Source organism: Rhea pennata, chromosome Z, assembly GCF_028389875.1.
Source record: "Rhea pennata isolate bPtePen1 chromosome Z, bPtePen1.pri, whole genome shotgun sequence".
Taxonomy (NCBI): domain Eukaryota; kingdom Metazoa; phylum Chordata; class Aves; order Rheiformes; family Rheidae; genus Rhea; species Rhea pennata.
Window position 1 is genome coordinate 10,702,421 of NC_084702.1, and position 17,271 is coordinate 10,719,691.

The window sequence follows — 17,271 nt, forward strand, 5'->3', positions numbered from 1 at the left end:
TTTTAGAGTGTACTTTTTCACAAGGCAGCTAGGAAACAAGATCTACACGTCACTCATCTTGGTGAGTTTGCTCTTTTTGAGTAGTGCTTTACAGCAGTCTCCCAAACAAGAAAGCTGCCTGTGTGTGCAATACAAATGCGAATGGATGGAAAGATTAAAAATCACACAAATGAGAAGCATTTTGGAGGTCGAAAATGTCATAGTGTACAGATTCCATTTTTTCGAATCATAAATTAGTTCGTAAAGAGGCCAGTTCCAGCTGAACTGTGAAAACACCAAGTACTATTGATTTTGTTGCTGTAGTTGGGGAAGAAAGCAAAGTTCAGATTATTTTAACATACTTTCTTGGTTTTGGATTTTCATGGGCAGAGTTTCAGTACATCTTGCTCCAGTGAATCCAGGTTGGCACCTAAAGGGCAAAAACGTGATAAGCAATAGTACAGCAAAACCGTTGCACTATCAGACTGATATCTGCTGGCCTAGGGAGATGCGAGTGCTTTAAAAGACCTCCTGGTTATGCATTAGTGAAAAATGATCAGAAAAAGAGGAGAGAAAGTGTAGCCTTTGAAGAAGATAACACTTTGCAAAATTTACAACAAAAACGTACCAGAGAAAAATCTAGGATTTTTGGTTGCCTGTTTTAAAAAAGAAAGAAGAATCAGGCTTAGTAAAAATGAGTATCAGCTCATTATTCAAGTGAATTCCGCCTTGTTAAAGGACCAGACTGATTTTTTTTTCAACTTGGAATGCAGTGTAATAACGCAGTTTGCACTGTTGGTTTCAGGAGTCACATAGGACCTACGGAAATACCAAGATTTTCCTGTTTCTGTAACGACATGTTGCATCTTCAAATACTGTCCTCAAAGGATGAACAGTTAAAACAACAATCAAAAAAAAAAAAAAAAAAAAAAAAAAAAAGAAAGGTTATAACCTGAAACTCAAAGCAAGTGTATTTAACATGGCTGACAAATGGAAAACGAGTCAGTCCAGTCAGTGAGTAAGATGAGATGGTCTTTAAGCAAAGGTGCTTTCAAAATTCAAAGCCCCACAGCCGTGTGCCCTTTCAATTCATGTGTTCTTCTATGGAAAACTTCAGTGCAGGTTACGCTCTGGTCACAGTCAAGAAGTTTCTCTCTTCCATGTTTCATTTGTCTTCTTTCCTGCTGCTACCTGCCAGTTCTTCCTTCATCTTTATTCTTGATTTCAGGATGGAGCTTGGCAGCGTGCTCCTAAAATATCTTCATATCGATGCAAGCTACTGTGGTTCCTCTCAGACACGAGTCTGCATGACTTTCTACCACACAAAACATCTACAGATTTCAATCTCCTTCTCTCCTCCTTCTTTGATCCACTCCTTCGCAGCATGTAACTATAAATCACACAATATCTACTTCCTTACATCCCTCTCAGTTGCATTGCCTGTCTTTCTGATATTCTCCATGAGCTTCACCCTGATGCAATCTCCTTTTCTTTTGCTCCTGCTGCTTGTCTGCTGCTAGTGTCCTCTTCACACAGCCTCTTCAGCCAGGGACTGAAGAGCCTTTGTATTTGCAACAGCAAGTTGTTCAGAGCAATTCTGCATCTCTTCTATCCATCAGAGTTTTACGTGCATTGAAATATGGCCCGATTTTTTAAATTTTGCTCTTCCACAATTGCTTCTAGTCCCTAGGCCAGCAATGCTGCAAGCCATACTTCAAAAAAAACGCTGCAGCGGTGTTTTGCATAAAAACCAATCTCTTGCTGAAATAAACGATGCAGAAGTGACCTTTGCAAAATAAAGGTGCATTTTGGGAATCTGCAGAGGATTTTTTGTATACTTTTTTGTATATTTCTGTGTATGAAGGAAGGGGAGTTTATGTTCTTCAGAGCTAAGATCGTGCCTTTAGATAAGTTTGAACCGTACTTTGCGTAGTGAGGTCCCAGCCTCCACAGACTCATTCAACTGAAAGAGACATCAAGGACAACTCTACTATGAAAAGGTGATGCTACTGGGCAAAGAAGAAGATCTCGTTTTGCTTTGTGGTACTCCACGAGGGCAAAATAACATTTTCTTCTTTAATTTCAGTTTTATTTTGCAGTATGACAGTCTTGTTAAATATCGTGTGCGAGGAAGCTGCCTGGCATTCCCACTGGCACCGGTCCTTGTTTTCCAGGACCGCTCTGGGGTGCTTGGCTGGCCCAACCCTGCAGGCTGCTGAGGAGCGTGCATGGCTGGACAACCTTGGGCTTTGCTCCTGCCACCGGCCCCTGGGCTTGCTCATTTTCAGATGTCGGTGCAGCTGCAGAGATGACGAAAACAACTCAGGCGCTGGGAGGGACAATACCGAAATCGACACTGAGCGAGGTCAGCCCTCTTGCAACGGTGCTGGAAACAATTCAGATGTGTTTATGCCCGTTCTGAAACCATCGTCAGCACGCCAACCATGGCACGTGCCATCATAAACTGGTCCAGGGAGGGCCAAGCAGAGACAGGGCCGAGATGATCGCGTCCACTTCTGACTGTGTGTGTCACAGTACTGTTTTTAAAACACCTTGTCCCACTCAGCCTTTCCGAACACTGCTTCTTTTGTATCTTTCTTTTTTTCCTTCATTATCCGTGTACAGTTTCCTGTTACAACACTGGTAAAAGTTGAAGAAAGACTGCTAAAAGTAATAGAGTTGGTCTGTATAAACATTTGTGTAAACATAGCCGAGTAGTTTCTTTAGATATTTAACAAAAGGCTACTCAAAGTATTTATCTGCAGTATCAAATGAGTGAAACACAAATATGCAAAGCTAATTGCTTTTTTCCTCTACACACAGTGTTTGATAAGAGCAGCATGTGTTTGTGTTCAGGAGAGATGCACTTCACAGAACATCAAACACATATCATCAAAAGATGCTTTTCAGCAGGAGAAGAATGGCTGAATGAATCAGGACTTCAATTTTCCATTTCATCTACAGCCTACAAGCAAATATATCAATGCCTTTTTCATGAAATACTTAATTTAGTGGTCTACTTCACAGCTGACATGAGAACTACCAATTCTATTCTGCCTCTAGAATCAATTTCCTCAAAACTTTTGTTAGTATTGTGAGACTAATTTTTATCTTTTTGCTGTTTTCAAGAACCTTCCATCAATTTCTCTTCCACCAAGGCCTTTACATGAAGAAGAGTATAGAAAGTGTCTTTATCATTAAAATATACCTAATTCAGTCTTTCGCTTCTAAGAATGGAAATAACCTTCTGTTAGAAAGAAGCATTGTTTTCAATGAGTGAAATTAGGACTTTAAATTAATTTCTTCAGTAACAGCAAAAGCACTGCAAAAGAAGACCTCTGCTAGCGAATGATCAAATTAGTCAAACCAGTAGAGGCTTCAGAGCAGGATTCTAGAAGAGAAAAGAAGTCTCCAAAATACTACATAGTGTTTTCCTCAAAAGAGAACCAAACATTAGGAATGCTGGTCTTAAACTATACATTTCTTTAAGAAGCTATCTGATTTTGTGTCTTTAGTGTCCTGAGGACACATTTCCAGCAGGACAGAAGTGACTTAAAGACCTAAGTTTTAAAGGTTGGGTAAATCCAAGCTTCCAAAGTCTACATCATTTTTCAAATTGGGACTTGTGTTCCTATGAAACTTCTGAAAATTTTACATACTAATTTATTTAATTGGTCTCAAAGTTTCCTTTTCATCTTTCATATTTGGATATTATTTTGTTCAGTCTGGAACCATAATTAAAAATACTTACAGGAAACATGCATGTTACTGGAGAGGTAGTCATACAATACATTGCAAAGTCTTGACACACTTCTTGAGTATTTCAGGTAATTACCACTTAAAAATAGGGAATTTTCTCAAAGTTCACATGAGTATCTAGGAAAGCAAAAACTGATCCAGTCTGGATCATTATACCAGGTGTTTTACAAAAAGAAATTTTGAATACCTACCTCTAGATTTTAACAAAAGCAGATGGACTTAGGATATTTCTTTTAAAAGAAGTGAAGGATTTACAAAACCAGAGACATCACTTGGAAAATTCCATGGTTGTTGTAAATCTGAGTCATGTTTTTTTTTGGTAAGGGATAAAACCAATTTAAAATGATATGGCTCGTGCTTTAGAAATTTTGTTTTTGCTCTCAACAGATGGAGCATATGGAAAAATGTGAACTTGCTACTAGGCAGAAATATGAAGAGCAAGTACCATATTTCAGGCATTCTGTTTCCACAGGCATGTTCTGGTGGAAGATTTATTTTCTCAGAACAATGAAGGCAATGTATACTTGATAGATATTTATTTTAATTAACACTGGAATCCTGGAATTAAAAGTATACTTCTGTATTTTTTACTCACCCAGAAAAGAACCCTATTTTGCCTCCTCAGTTGCTCAATATACTCACTTTCAAGTACTCACTCTTTCATTTCTTATGTTGCTACACGGCTTCAGGTTTTGCTATAGGACATACATCAGTGCTGGCAAGCATTGGAAAATATAGCAGAAGTCCTACAAAATAACTGTGGCTGTGACTGTCCTCTGGATAAGAATCCTTTTCCACTGCCTCACTGTAAATGAGATTCATCCCCTCTGATTTTACAGTTCTGATGCTTTTTCCAGATAGGTCTTGGACCACCCAGAATGATGCACATCTGCCAAATTTGAAAAGTGTTTTTTCTTTCAACTTCAGCCCCAAATTTAAAGGTTTTTTCTTGTCTACAAGGGGGGAAAAATTCCCTCTCCATTCAAGTGTTTGTGAGACATTTCGTTGGAAGGAATTAGCCAAATTATAACATCAAAGAGCAAATACTGTCAGATACTGCATTAAAAAAAAAGTCCCAAAACACAGTGAAAAAAGCATAGCTCTGAAGCTGTCAAGACAACACTAATTAGTAGGAAGTCTGCTATATGCTCAGCTCTGCTGCTCTGAGGTGATCTGAGTAGTGTTTGGACTGCAAGTGGAAACAGAAAGGCTCTGGTAGATGCCCGGGAGAGCTGTATCAAACTGCTAATCTTGTACTGATGGGTTGTGAAGAGCATGTAAATTTAACACAGCTCTCTCTCTCCCTCTCTCTCTTGTTCTCCCCTCCTCCCCATCAAAATCCAATCCATCGGAGCCAGTAACTTTTCCCTAAGCGATTAAGCTAAAAATGATTCTAAAATTAATGAAATATTCATGATTTCAGCAGCACAGTAGTCTGTGAAAAAACAAAGCATAAGAGACCTCATAAAGTACAGGTAAGATCCTACTGTAATAAAGAAATTGCACAAGTAAAGCAGAACATTTTGCCTTTTTGCGATTAATACCCATGCAATCTGTATCTTCCTGCCCTAATGAAAGTACCAAAGACCTTCCTTCTTCTTGCCTCTCCTTTACAATTACCAGAGTTTGATTTTTACTCTTGGAAGACTGAAAATCTATGCAGTTACATAGATTCTCTGCTGACCACCACCTCTTGCAGCAGCACCCTCATGTAACTGACATGTTGAATCAGTTGAGTCTTGCTGTTTCCCAAGAGCATTTCTGAAGGTGCTAAATGCTGAGCTGCCTCTCAAGCCAGAGGGAAACACTAACTTATTGAGAGACTAGTTCAGCACCAGAAGTAAATGTGATATAACGTGCTAACACGGAGGGGGGACACACACTTACAACTAAACTTGTGCTTATATGACTTCCTGAGTCATGATCCTTATATGAAATGGTAGCCTCCACGGATTAACATAATATTCATTGTCTTTTATGAGTTTAATTCAACAGTAACAACTCCAGTTGTGAATCCAGTCTCATCAGAAAGCAAATAATCAGTTACTAGAGCAAATAATAAAAATAACCATGTTTTTTTCATTATAAAAGGTACTTCTCCAAAACAGTTATTTCAACTTTTTTGCATATTTTTATTTATGCAATAATAAATATATTTATGCATATTTAGTTTACAGTATTTGTTTCACTTTTTTTCTAACTTAAGGCTTCATACATGTTACTTCATGCTGTATAAACATCAATGGTCCTTGCTGTTATCTCATAGAAAGCTTTGTTGGTTCACCTCTGCTATATATAATACATACAACACAGAGGTCATTTCTGGCAAGGTTATTTTCATATCCACATACTTAAGAAGGAAGAAATATCTAATGCAATAAATGTAGAAGAACTTGCTCAGCTACTCCTTTAAAGGAAAAGTACTTATGAAACATCTTGGCTCCATCAAATAGGCAAATAGGATTTCTTACCTGCATAGGTATCTTGGGGGGTTTGGGAGGTCTTTAACCATGTAACACTCTCCCCCATTTACACAGAAGGCTTTCTGCTTTATGTCACATTTTGTGAGATGACTTGTCCCAGTTGTAGATGTAGAAGTAGCTGGAAAAGACAAGAGGGAGAATACAGATCAGAATGACCTGGGTTTTCCTTCCTAAATCATCTTTGGATTTTAAAGTAAGTGTATGCATATGCAAGTACAAAGGCACAGGCCAGGGAGGATCTGGAAAGTCTTGCAAGCAATCTGTCAGCTGCTACCACCAGCATGAAATACTGGACATTGTATTTTGTTGACCAACACAGACAGTGGAGCATAAATGCCCACCTCAGAGATATGCTGTCCTACACCCAAACTAGGAGAAAGCGGTGTTTCCATTATTCCCTTAAATCTCTGCTGCACTCAGGTATATTTCATTAAAAGGGTGGTGTAACTTATGCACAGTTACTTAAATTGCCTTCATCATTCAAGGATTTTTTTTTTTTTTTTTTTTTTTTTTGTACTTGTATGAGTTTCATTACAGACTGCTGAAATATTTGGCTGCAGTGTCTGTAGAGTGCCTAATTAAACAAGGCCCGGGATAAAGTGGCTTTCTAACACTGCTGTGGAATAGGTGTTTTTGCAGTTACACTGAACTAGTGACCCAACGCTGCACCCACCCTTTGGGCTGCCTCTGTCCAGCCACTGCCCTTTTCCTGGAGGAGAGGGTGAGAAGCTGAATGTCTCTCCCTTCGCTTTTGCATGCCCTGGCACAGAGGAGCTGCCCCTTTGGTTCGGCTCTGTGCAAGGGAGGGAAAGGACAAGGGGCAGGAGGCATTGCCCTTTCCTGTGCATACACGGCCCGGAGCGAGGCTGCCACCACCACGTTCATCTCAGTGCTGATCACAGAGCAAGCTTAAGCTGTTGAGAATATGCCCTAATTTTTAAGTGAAATGTCTTTAAAAAGAAGGGAAGGTCTTTGGGAAGCCATCTCAAGATCAGCAGAAGAACTAAGGAATTTTGTTTCTGTGCTGAACAAATAGTATGTTTCTTTGTGAAAGGTGAGCTCCTGCTCTGAGGTAGAATGATTGGTCTGTCTGCTGACCAGTTCCACAGGAGGTGATTAGAAAGCTGAAAGCATCTACACAAAAATTCTCTGATATTCAAAATCTTTTCTAACATAAAAGCACCCAAGGGGCGTGTTTATAATAAGCAAAGTGCAATTTTCTCTACCATTTGTTGCACAAATCGAATCCAAACAAAACACCCTTTTCTCCAAATCAGCTATTAACAAATGCAACTTATACATTTCAAATTCTTCTTTTTGAGAATATAGATGAGGTAGTATGAGGTGCATTTGATTTACATGTGTTTCCCATCACCTTCCAAGTAAAACTGCGTTTTTAGCACAAAGCATTTGGGAAAGTGGGACACCTTGGCTGACACCATTTTCAGAATGGTTTGAGCTACCTTCTTTCAACAAGACAAGAGATAGTGGCCAGAATATTTCTGCTGCCCTTTGCTTCATCAAAATCCCATCTGTCTATTCCGCTAACATGCCTCTCAAATTCCTTCCTTTTTTTGATCACTACTATGTCAACTTCTTTTTTTTTCCTTCCATGATGTCTTCTTTGCATGCAGTGCCCACCTTCAACAGGCCAAGAAAATCACTCCTCTGGCCCCTTCCAAAACTCAAGGCCCCCTCCACTTCCCACTACTCATTGTGTTATGTCTCACCAGACCTGAGGCCTGACTGAGGTCTCTACGCGCTAGTGAAATGCAAACACAGAGTACTAATTTCTTGTAATAACTCATTCCTTTCTCCTGGCCCCTCAAAGCATGAGTTATAACCTCTTGGACTGGGATAAATTTATGCCTTGTCTAGACACAGGAAGAGGGGTCATGTTTTAAAACTAGTCTGACCCTCTTCCATCCAGCACCGGTTCAAACAGGATGTTGCATCCAGTGTTGACAACAGGCCAGCCAAGAAACCGCCATCAGCTCAGGGATGAAGGGTGGTCTGAGCTTGACTGCCATCTTCGACTCTACTCCTCAGATGGGTCTACTTGACTTCTGGAGGAGATTTGCCTTCTTCACTGACCCTACAGATTAGTAGCTTGTAGGTTAGCAGATTAGTACCTGCCTGATGTGACATAATAGGACACAAGCCTACGATATAATATGTCCTAAAATAAAAAACTGGGTGAGCAAATCCCATCTATAGTAATACTTATTTTGAAGCATTGGTGAATCTTAATAGGTAACCTCACTTTTAAGCTTGTCTCTGCTGATAGCCTGCTACCATCTTCTGCTTTTATCTCATTAAAAGACTTCTTCCTGCAGCTAAGCCCAGTGTTCTGAGGATGTCCTAGAGCTCAGAAAGCTAATGCATTAGTTTGGGAGGGAGAAGAAAAAGCAATAATGTCTGCTGAGTTTCTGCCAAAAAAAACCCATATTACCAGCATGTTGGCTAATGGAATGTTTTAAATTGAATTATAAAGGTAGCTGTAGTAACAACCAGGTTTGTAGCTATCTGTAATTGTTTTGGTCTTCTTGCTTGCTGCTTTTCCGTTAAGCAGCAGCTCAATCAAAAGCAGATCACCATGGAATTTCAAAGTAACAATTATTTCCCAGATGATGTAAGCGAGCTTTGGATAGCAGCAATTGCTCTGAACAACTTATTGCTAGAGATGGGAATAATCTGTAGCGCTCAGTGAAATCCTGTGATATAAGGGCTTTACGTATATTTGCAGGGAGTGCCCCGTTCCTTCATTTTTGGCATCACATGTTCAAAACTGTCCTATAAATCTTGCACAAGAATTTTCTCTGCATTACTGGCACTATAGTTCCAATCTGTCTGAGCTTTGTAAACTGTATGGGGTGGAGGAAGGAAAAAAAGTCTCCAGTGAGTTAATTCTGGTATTAGTTTTTCTTTGCAAAAGAGGCATAGTTTTTATGGCCAAAGGCCAGTATTCATTCTATGCACTGTAAGTCTATTTTGCAAATTAAATACAAGAAACACTAACTGTGGTTTTGGGTTTCTGTTAAAGCCACATAATGGAAGAAATGTGGTGTTTTAGAGCAGGTGTTCATCAGAGCCTGTTTCACTCAGTCCATAACTAGCCCCAAAACACTGGTTTTCCGTACTTCTCTCGCAGAGGGGAGATAGGAGGATATGTAGTGGGAATGAGCAGCAGTGGTGAGGTAAAGCACAGCTGTAAGCAGCGTATTTCTGTGTTGCTCTTTATTCACCTAACCAAAATTTGAACCTCCTTTCTTTTCTGTAAGGCTTCCTTCAGCTATGCAAGCAAAAGACAGCAAAGCTGGTATGTTCTTCATTCCTATACCAAACTCCTAACTTACTGAAAGGATAAATCACAAGCTATAAGGCAATTAGAAAATGTCATGCATAAGATGACATTCAAAAACTTTGCAGGCTCCACTTTTTTTTCTCTGAATGTAGAAGCCTCAGTTCTCTTACAAACAGCTGCAGGCAGCATGAACAAAGAAAGCCTGCACTAATGCAAGTGTTCATGTGGCAGTGAAAGACAATGAGATCTGCTCACTTCTAAGGGAGCTGCTTGAACATTTTAAGAAAAATAGGAATACGAGTTATAGTATCTTTCAAATACTACTCTCTAAAACATGAATTATCGCTGTAAAACTCCCTTAAGGCTATCTCATCCCAGGAAGCCACAGTAATTCTGAGCTTACCTGCAGGATCTCTGACCCTTTTTTGTCCTGAAACAGGCAAATGCATTCTCTTTCTCTCTCTTGCTTTCCAAAAGAAATCTTTGAAGTACAGCAGCTACAACAGCAGGACTCAAAGGCCCTGAACAGTGAGTCAGTCTGCTGAGAGGAGTCCTGCAAGATCTGTGGGTATGTACTGAGATATGAGGGATGGGCTTTGCAACCTGAACTAAATAGTAGCTGTGTGTCTTTAAACCAAGTTTCTGCAAACGTTGGTGTAAAATCAGAGGACACACTCATAGCCACACAAGGTGACTAGCAAGACGCTAACGATTAAAGAGAAACAAAATGAACCAGCAGCTGAGGCACGAAGGAAAATTTGCCGTTCTTGCTGGAAGGCCACCCACAGGGCATAAATGTGTCCCCCTTTTGGATCAAGACCTTTCAAGTCTCCTCTTGTGAACAGAAAGAGAACTGGCTTTACTGATTCTACATGCCCTCATGTGAAGCTCATTCATGCCTTTGAAGGCACAAGCTGATTCCTGGTTGAGTTGCTCATGGGCACTTTAAAGAACTGTCCAGCCCTGATCTTCAGGATAGACTGATTTCCCCTGTGACCTTGGCTGCAGCACTTAATCCATCTGTGCCTCAGTTAAGCTATCTACATTTTCATCCCATTGAGCCCTGAGCCTCTCCATCTCACTCTGACTTCCCTGGCGAACTTAACTTGCACACGAGCTGGGGAGAGGTACTGGTGTCTGCAAAAAGCTTTCTGCTGCATTGAATGAGTAAAGCTGCTGGTGCCAACAGCAACCACTAACAGCAAAAACTATGTATTGCCTTCAGTGAGGACAAAAGCCAAAACCAAGAGCCAACAGATATCAGCTCCTCTCTGAACAGAGAAAAATGTCCATTTTACCAGGCTCATGTCCTGTTTACCAGGACATGTTTTGTGTCCCTCCTGCTTGCTGGTTCCAGTGCTGGAATTGCATCTATCAGCTCTGAACTTACTAAGAGTTATAAAAAAACAACAATAAAACCTCGGAGAAAAACATCTCAAATCCTATAGCGGACATTTATAGTCTATTTCATCAGATTGCTCAAAACATTTTGCATTGCTTTGGTGGTGTGATAGAATTAATTGGCTGTTCAGTCTAGTTAGATATTTTTTTAGATTGAGTCTTCAGAAATACTGTGCAGTATGACAGATTCCTAGGACCTTCACACGAGAAGACCATTTAAGGAGCCTCCTGTTCTGCCAGAAGCTTGAGTCAAATGCTCACAAGTTAGGAGACTTGTTCTTTGGCTGTAAGACAATACTCTCTTGCTTTGGCACTATCTCTACAGAGATCAGAGCCAGCAAGAAGGAAACAGGAAACTGCTGGGTCTGCAAGATAGAAACTTCAGGAAAGATTGAGCGCGCATAAACTCTCGCTGAACCAAGGCAGCATGTCCCACTTCCCTCTAGGACATAGAGTCAGTGGTGGTTTCCCCTCACAAATCCCATCTCAGCAAAGCAAAAAAAAAAAAAAAAAAAAAAAAAAAAGGGGGGGGGGGAAGAAAAGAAAACCACCCAACAAAACAAAAAGCAAAAGACAGATGCTTCACTTCACTGCACCAGATCACTTCCTCCTTGATAGGCCAACAGACTGACCCAGTTGGCAGGCGTGTGACTGCAAGACCTGCACAGCATCTGGCTCACCATAGAGGGTCGAGAGGTGACACATGCTAAAGGCAGCCTAACCAGGCACAGTTTTTGTTTGTTTCATTTACTTTTGACAGTGGGAGGAAAGATGGAGAGAGACACACATAGCTCACAGACTATTTGTGAGGAAATGCAATTACTGCTCCAGACCAAAATGTCAGGGGCGATATGAGTTTACCTCCTTCCTAGCAGCTGCTTACTAGCACAAGAGTTTTGAGGAAAAGGGAGGGAAGGAGGCACGTGGAAGAGTGGATGGGGGCACAGAGAGACCTGGCTGAGACTGAGCCCCTAGACAAAGCACAACTTTCCCATTCCCTTGAAAGATGTCAGCTTTCACTTTAGGGTGACAGGAAGAAGCCATGCAATACGATAAGCCTCTGCAAAAACCCTGGAAAGGCCTTTAGGAAACGTTCCCCACCCAGAGAGGGGAGAAGTGAGTGACAAAACAGAAGGCAGCACCAGGTTAGAGGGTACTGACAGGAAAAATAAGCAGAGGCGTGGCAAAAAAGGAAAAAATAAAAAAAAAGATGGAGAAAGAGGACACAGAGGAAATATGTGTAGAAGGATCCAGTGCAGGAAGAACAGATCCAAACACAACCAGAAAGTGAAGTAGCTTTACTATCAGGAGACTCAGACAACCTTGAAAATGCCAGGAATGGGTGGGAGCACGTGAAAACTTATAGGTCTTAGATTAAAGCAGATAAGGAGCTGATTGCAAATGTCGTGATATAGAGAATTTTATCCAGGGAGGAGACTTTTGCGGTACTGAAGAACATCCCATCTTAAGGAAAATCCTGGGTAGCTGACTAAACTGTAGCAAAAGGTCACATTGGCTCACACGGGCTCAGAGGCTGCACCCTGCTCCTTTCCATGCTGTCTGTGCAAGAATGCAATGTAAATAACTCATTAAGCTGGAAATCTGTAACAAGAACAGGACACAAAATAACTTGCAATGTATTTGGTAAGATGTGCTGCATCATAGAGGACTTCTCATCTGTGCCTTACAGCCCCTCTGCAGGGCTCTGAAATGCCTCTTCCCAGGGCTGGGAAATGACTATTGTTGATGCAAAGCAGGCCTGGAGAAACTGTAAAGGACGTTTAGCAGGGAGGCAAAGCTTTGCAAAACCAGAACTGCTCAGAGAGTCCATTTCTTCCTGTGGGATGCAGCTCGGGGAGCCAATGCATAAGTAAGAGCAATCAGCTATTGAACATGTGGGAATCCTCCTTCTTCTCCAAGCCAGGAAACAGCTACCTGACCCAGGTGAGCTGACTGCAGTAACCCATTACACTGGGCAAGCTTTTCCTTTTCTTTCACAACCTAAACAAAGACAAAGTGGCTATTGCACCATGCACAGTTGCATTACAGCTTGGACAGGCTACAGATAGGACGTAGCTGGAAATCTCGCTCCTGGTAGGGTTTCATGGCGCTCGCATAGCAGATGCAGGCACAGGAGGAAGGTGTCATCTTTTTTCTTGGACAACTGTTTCAGGCATGACAGTGTCTGAGCCTTGGGCTGACATGCTGTGTGTAAGGCGCACCAGGATAAAAATTGAAACACGCACTGAAAATGGCATGATCTCTTGAAACTGTTGTGAGCTTGGTGTAACATTTCTCATCTTATGAGTGAACTGTATGTATATATGACGAGGCAGGTAAGAGGGAGATAATTCTCTCCTCCCCCAGTAAGAGAATTATTTCACAAAGGATGAGGAATAAACATAGAGATAAAGAGATACTGACCTCATATAGAGACTGTTAGGAAAGTGAACTGCATTTCAGCTAGTAAGTCAGAGAACTTGGCCTCCTTCTTCAGGTTTCAAATGTCATGATTTTGCTACATAGTGTTGGAAGTACTGATTACTTTATTTATTTATTTATTTTTTGCTAAAAGGAAAAAAAAAGCCCTAATGCTATTGGCTTGACAAACTTGGACAGAAAAAGAATATGAAGACTACTAAGACAGATCACTATCCTTCAAGTGACCATCCCCCCAAAATCCTAACTGTATCATAGGGCCTTGATCACTGCCCACATCCAATGGCAGGCTTGAAAGTACTGCAGTAAGCTCCTCAAGGCAGCAAGTATCACAGCACCTACAGTGCTGCTCCAGCTTTGGGAGGCAAACTCTGGATTTTTTTCCCTTCTCCAGTCCATGTCTTACATTTTCTGTGAGGGGACAAATCACATTCAGTCACCAAAATAAAATAAAACAAGAAAAAAAATTAACCTTGCCTAGCTGCAGCTCAACAGATTGTCTCAGTTTCAACTCAGATCCAGAGTGGTGTTAATATTTCTGAAAGTTATTTTAGCAGAGGATTGTATTACAGGTTCAGTCTGGTACTAGTTTACCTTGATGAATACGTCAGTATTGACAGACCTTCTTGTTTATCACATGGACTACTGAAATACTTCCACCTTGTTACAATAAGGAGAGAAAAAATCGTTCTTGGTCCTTTTTTTTTTTTTTTTTATTTGAAGGGTTATTCTTATGAGTTCCAAGCATGCATTTTATTTCTGCGCATAAGTGCAAAATCTCTTCACTCCTTTAATGCTGTCTGCTCACAAAGAGGCAGGACATTCTGTTTGTATGCTAAGTAGTAAAGACTATTCAGTAGCTTATAAGAGAAGAATGCAAGCTTTCTACTACAAATGTTATTTCAGATAAAATCTACATGATAATCCTACATTGTCATAACCTCTACTTCAGGAAAACATTTCAGCAAGAATACACTTAAAGCTGAGCATACAAGCCCTTTCAAGTAGAAGAAACCACTCAAATACTTCCTCAGTTTAAAGTCACTTTGACTTCCATGTTTTTTTCCTTATTATCTTTAAAAAGTTTTGCTGAAGTATGATGTATTTAATCACAATACCTTCTGTGTTTTGACTTGTTGAAAGCAAAAATTGTTCAATGAAATACTGCAGGTTAAGGTTCCTGAGGAGGCATGACTGCCTCCTATTGCATACTCTCTGCAGTGAAAAACATTTACCAGTTTACTAATTCTGTTATGCAACATGATTTTGAAACCTATCTTCAAAGTCATCAAGGACATATTTCTCCCCTGCCTCGACTTCCCATCCTGGCCCCAAAGCACAAAAAACTGTCTGCTGCACCCCAGGTATGTTCTCCTTCATGGAGACAGCTATGTGAAGAGCCCACTGGAAATTTGAGGCTTGAAAGGGGTATGCTGGCTCTGAGGTAATTATAGCTCCGTCTTTTTAACCATCCTAAGGTCCCTTGATGATGAGGAAAAGCAGGGCAGCAGAGTTTGGCTCTTCCCACCTAATAGTAACTCTTGGGGCTCCCTTTAAAATACAGACCAGTACAGAAGCGTACCCCCATTTCTGTGTCAAAGAAATTGCAAATGCAATTTATCTCAGAAAACACACAAAGTGTTGCTTAGAGGTTGCTAAGTATCTCCTTGTCTCCTGTGACAAGTAGGTGTTGCTGGAAAGGGCCTCTTGTAAGACCACCATGTACAGAGGCTAAGTAAAGAACAAGAATGTTTATCTGAAGACACTTTCTTTCTTAATGCACTGATGCTTGGTTTTATTTTTCAGTTTACTTCTATACTTATATCCCAGTAGAACTTTCCAAGTCTTCATTTTTTGGAAGATGTTTTGCAATTGCAAACATACCACGAATTGAAATTAACAACTAGTTTTGAGATACAACCAAGAGAAAAGACAGAAGAGTTATTGTCTAGCCATTATAAGCTTATTCCTCATACCTGCCATGGATTGTTCCCCTTAGAAAAAGCTATGAGAAGCTGTTAGACTGAGCTGGCAGGTCTCTTATGCAGAAGTCTGCTGAAGGGGTCAGCCTCCAGGCTTGTTTTAGAGTTGCTCACTGAGCCACAGGAAAATAACCTTTTCTGGGTACGTGCACAGGGGAATTTCCACTCCGGTATCCCACCGGCACAGCCATGGAACCTGTCTCTTCTGAAGAACACATTCGTCTCATTTCCTTGCTTAGAATTTATTTCTCTATGGGAACATTGTGAAGCACAGCATTATTAGATGCTCTGCTTTCAGTGAGATCCTTTGGATCCAATAAGCAGGATCTTTTATAAAAAACTGTCAAAGCATGTGAAATTACTGTCAAAGAAAGTGCTTTGTGGATTAAGGGAGACTTTTGTCACTTCCTTCCCTCATTTCCAGCCCAGAATATGAAGCAGTCACTATTTATAATACTGTTTGAAAATGAGTCTGTATGAAATGATATGCAGGGACAACATATTAGTGTATGACAGAGGCCTGGAAAGCATGGCTGGCGAGGAAGAATTAAAAGACTTTGGATTAGCTAGCCTGAAATAAGGTTTTTTTTTTTTTTTTTTTTTTTTTTTTCAGACTGTAGGGCTGGGACAGACTCCAAAAGGATTTGAAGGATGGTGCAAAGCATCAGAAAGAGCAGCGGCAGCAGCGGCACCAGGGCAAACCTGCCTGCAGCCACAGCACCTCTGCCCTGGACCTCTGCCACCTGCAGCGAGATGCACCTTGTGGACACAGACCAGCCGAAGTTTATCTGAACTACCAAAACGTGAGAGAAGCAGAGGGGAGTGGGGAGGAGCAGGGGGCGAGGGGGGTGGAGGAGGATGAGGGGGCAGGCAGGCCCCAGCAACACCTCAGGGACAGGATACGAGGGGACAGCCCCAAACTGCGGTGGGGGGATGCTGGTAGGTAGCAGGGCAGCAGGGGCAATGCAGCCTTCCAGTTTTTAAAGCATTTTACCCCAGAAAAGCCAAGGACTATAAATAACGTCTTGGCTTCTAGGCTTTTCTGAGGCTGGTACTAGAGCTACTTTTGTGTCATGTGGGACAAGTCGCCTTCAAGAAATAGTGGGAGAGTTAGCTGTTTCACGTGAGTCTCCTCATCCGCAATAAGCAGCATGTGCATGTGCGTAACACAGGCTCTGTGTTACCTGTCATCTGGGACTCACAACGCTCTGCGGCAAAAATTCAGGCTACTGCAAGGCAAACAGGATGTTGTCCTTAATTACTATCTGCTGTCAACTAGGTCTTGAAAAAACGTGGTGTATATGTTGCAGTAGGAAGGGCCATGCTCCACCCAGCAACAGCACTGATTGTTCTGGTACTTAATTTTATTCACCTGCTAACCTTATTTTATTCAGCTGCTATTTCTTCACTGAAGTTCTGTTAGGGTGCTGATATAAGTAGCTGGTATTTATTCAGTACCTGTTCTTAAAAAAAAAAACCTAGAGACGACTATTCAGTAAACATGTCACTGTGTTAGACAGTTTTCACATGTTTACAAAGATTCTGAGATTCTTTTCACTTTAAAAAAAGTACATTAAAACAAACATAATGCTGTTTTTCCACCCTCTAAAAAAGTGTGCTAAAAAATATCCAACCATGTAAAAAAATAAAATGTGTTCATGTTGAGACTAAATGGTACATTTCCTCCAGCAGTTAATATCTACAGCCTGGGTATAAATCTGTCAGAAATCAGATTTACAATGAAATGCTAACATATTTCTAGCAATTGCTGTGCTAAAGGAGTCATGCACACGGATTTGTGCAGACACAAGCAGGCCAAAGGGCTGGATGTGAAGGGTCTGCAAAGAACAGTTTAACCTCATCACCTTAAAGCCTTACACGGGCTAGATTGGGCTTAATATTTTAGATGCGTCACAGAAAAGCG

At 40.9% G+C, this 17,271-nt stretch overlaps 1 protein-coding gene across 2 annotated transcripts in view; it reads right to left on the reverse strand.

The window, feature by feature from the left end:
• Positions 1 to 17,271, reverse strand: part of NRG1 (neuregulin 1) — a 98,696-nt gene that overhangs the window by 22,053 nt on the left and 59,372 nt on the right. Inside the window, exons 2-3 of one of the 2 annotated variants that reach the window (XM_062599610.1) lie at positions 6,210 to 6,339; positions 342 to 409 (exon numbers count right to left, since the gene is read on the reverse strand). In XM_062599610.1, coding sequence (XP_062455594.1) covers positions 342 to 409; positions 6,210 to 6,339 — 198 coding nt within the window. The remainder of the gene's footprint in view (positions 1 to 341; positions 410 to 6,209; positions 6,340 to 17,271) is intronic. The other variant, XM_062599611.1, reaches the window with a different exon arrangement.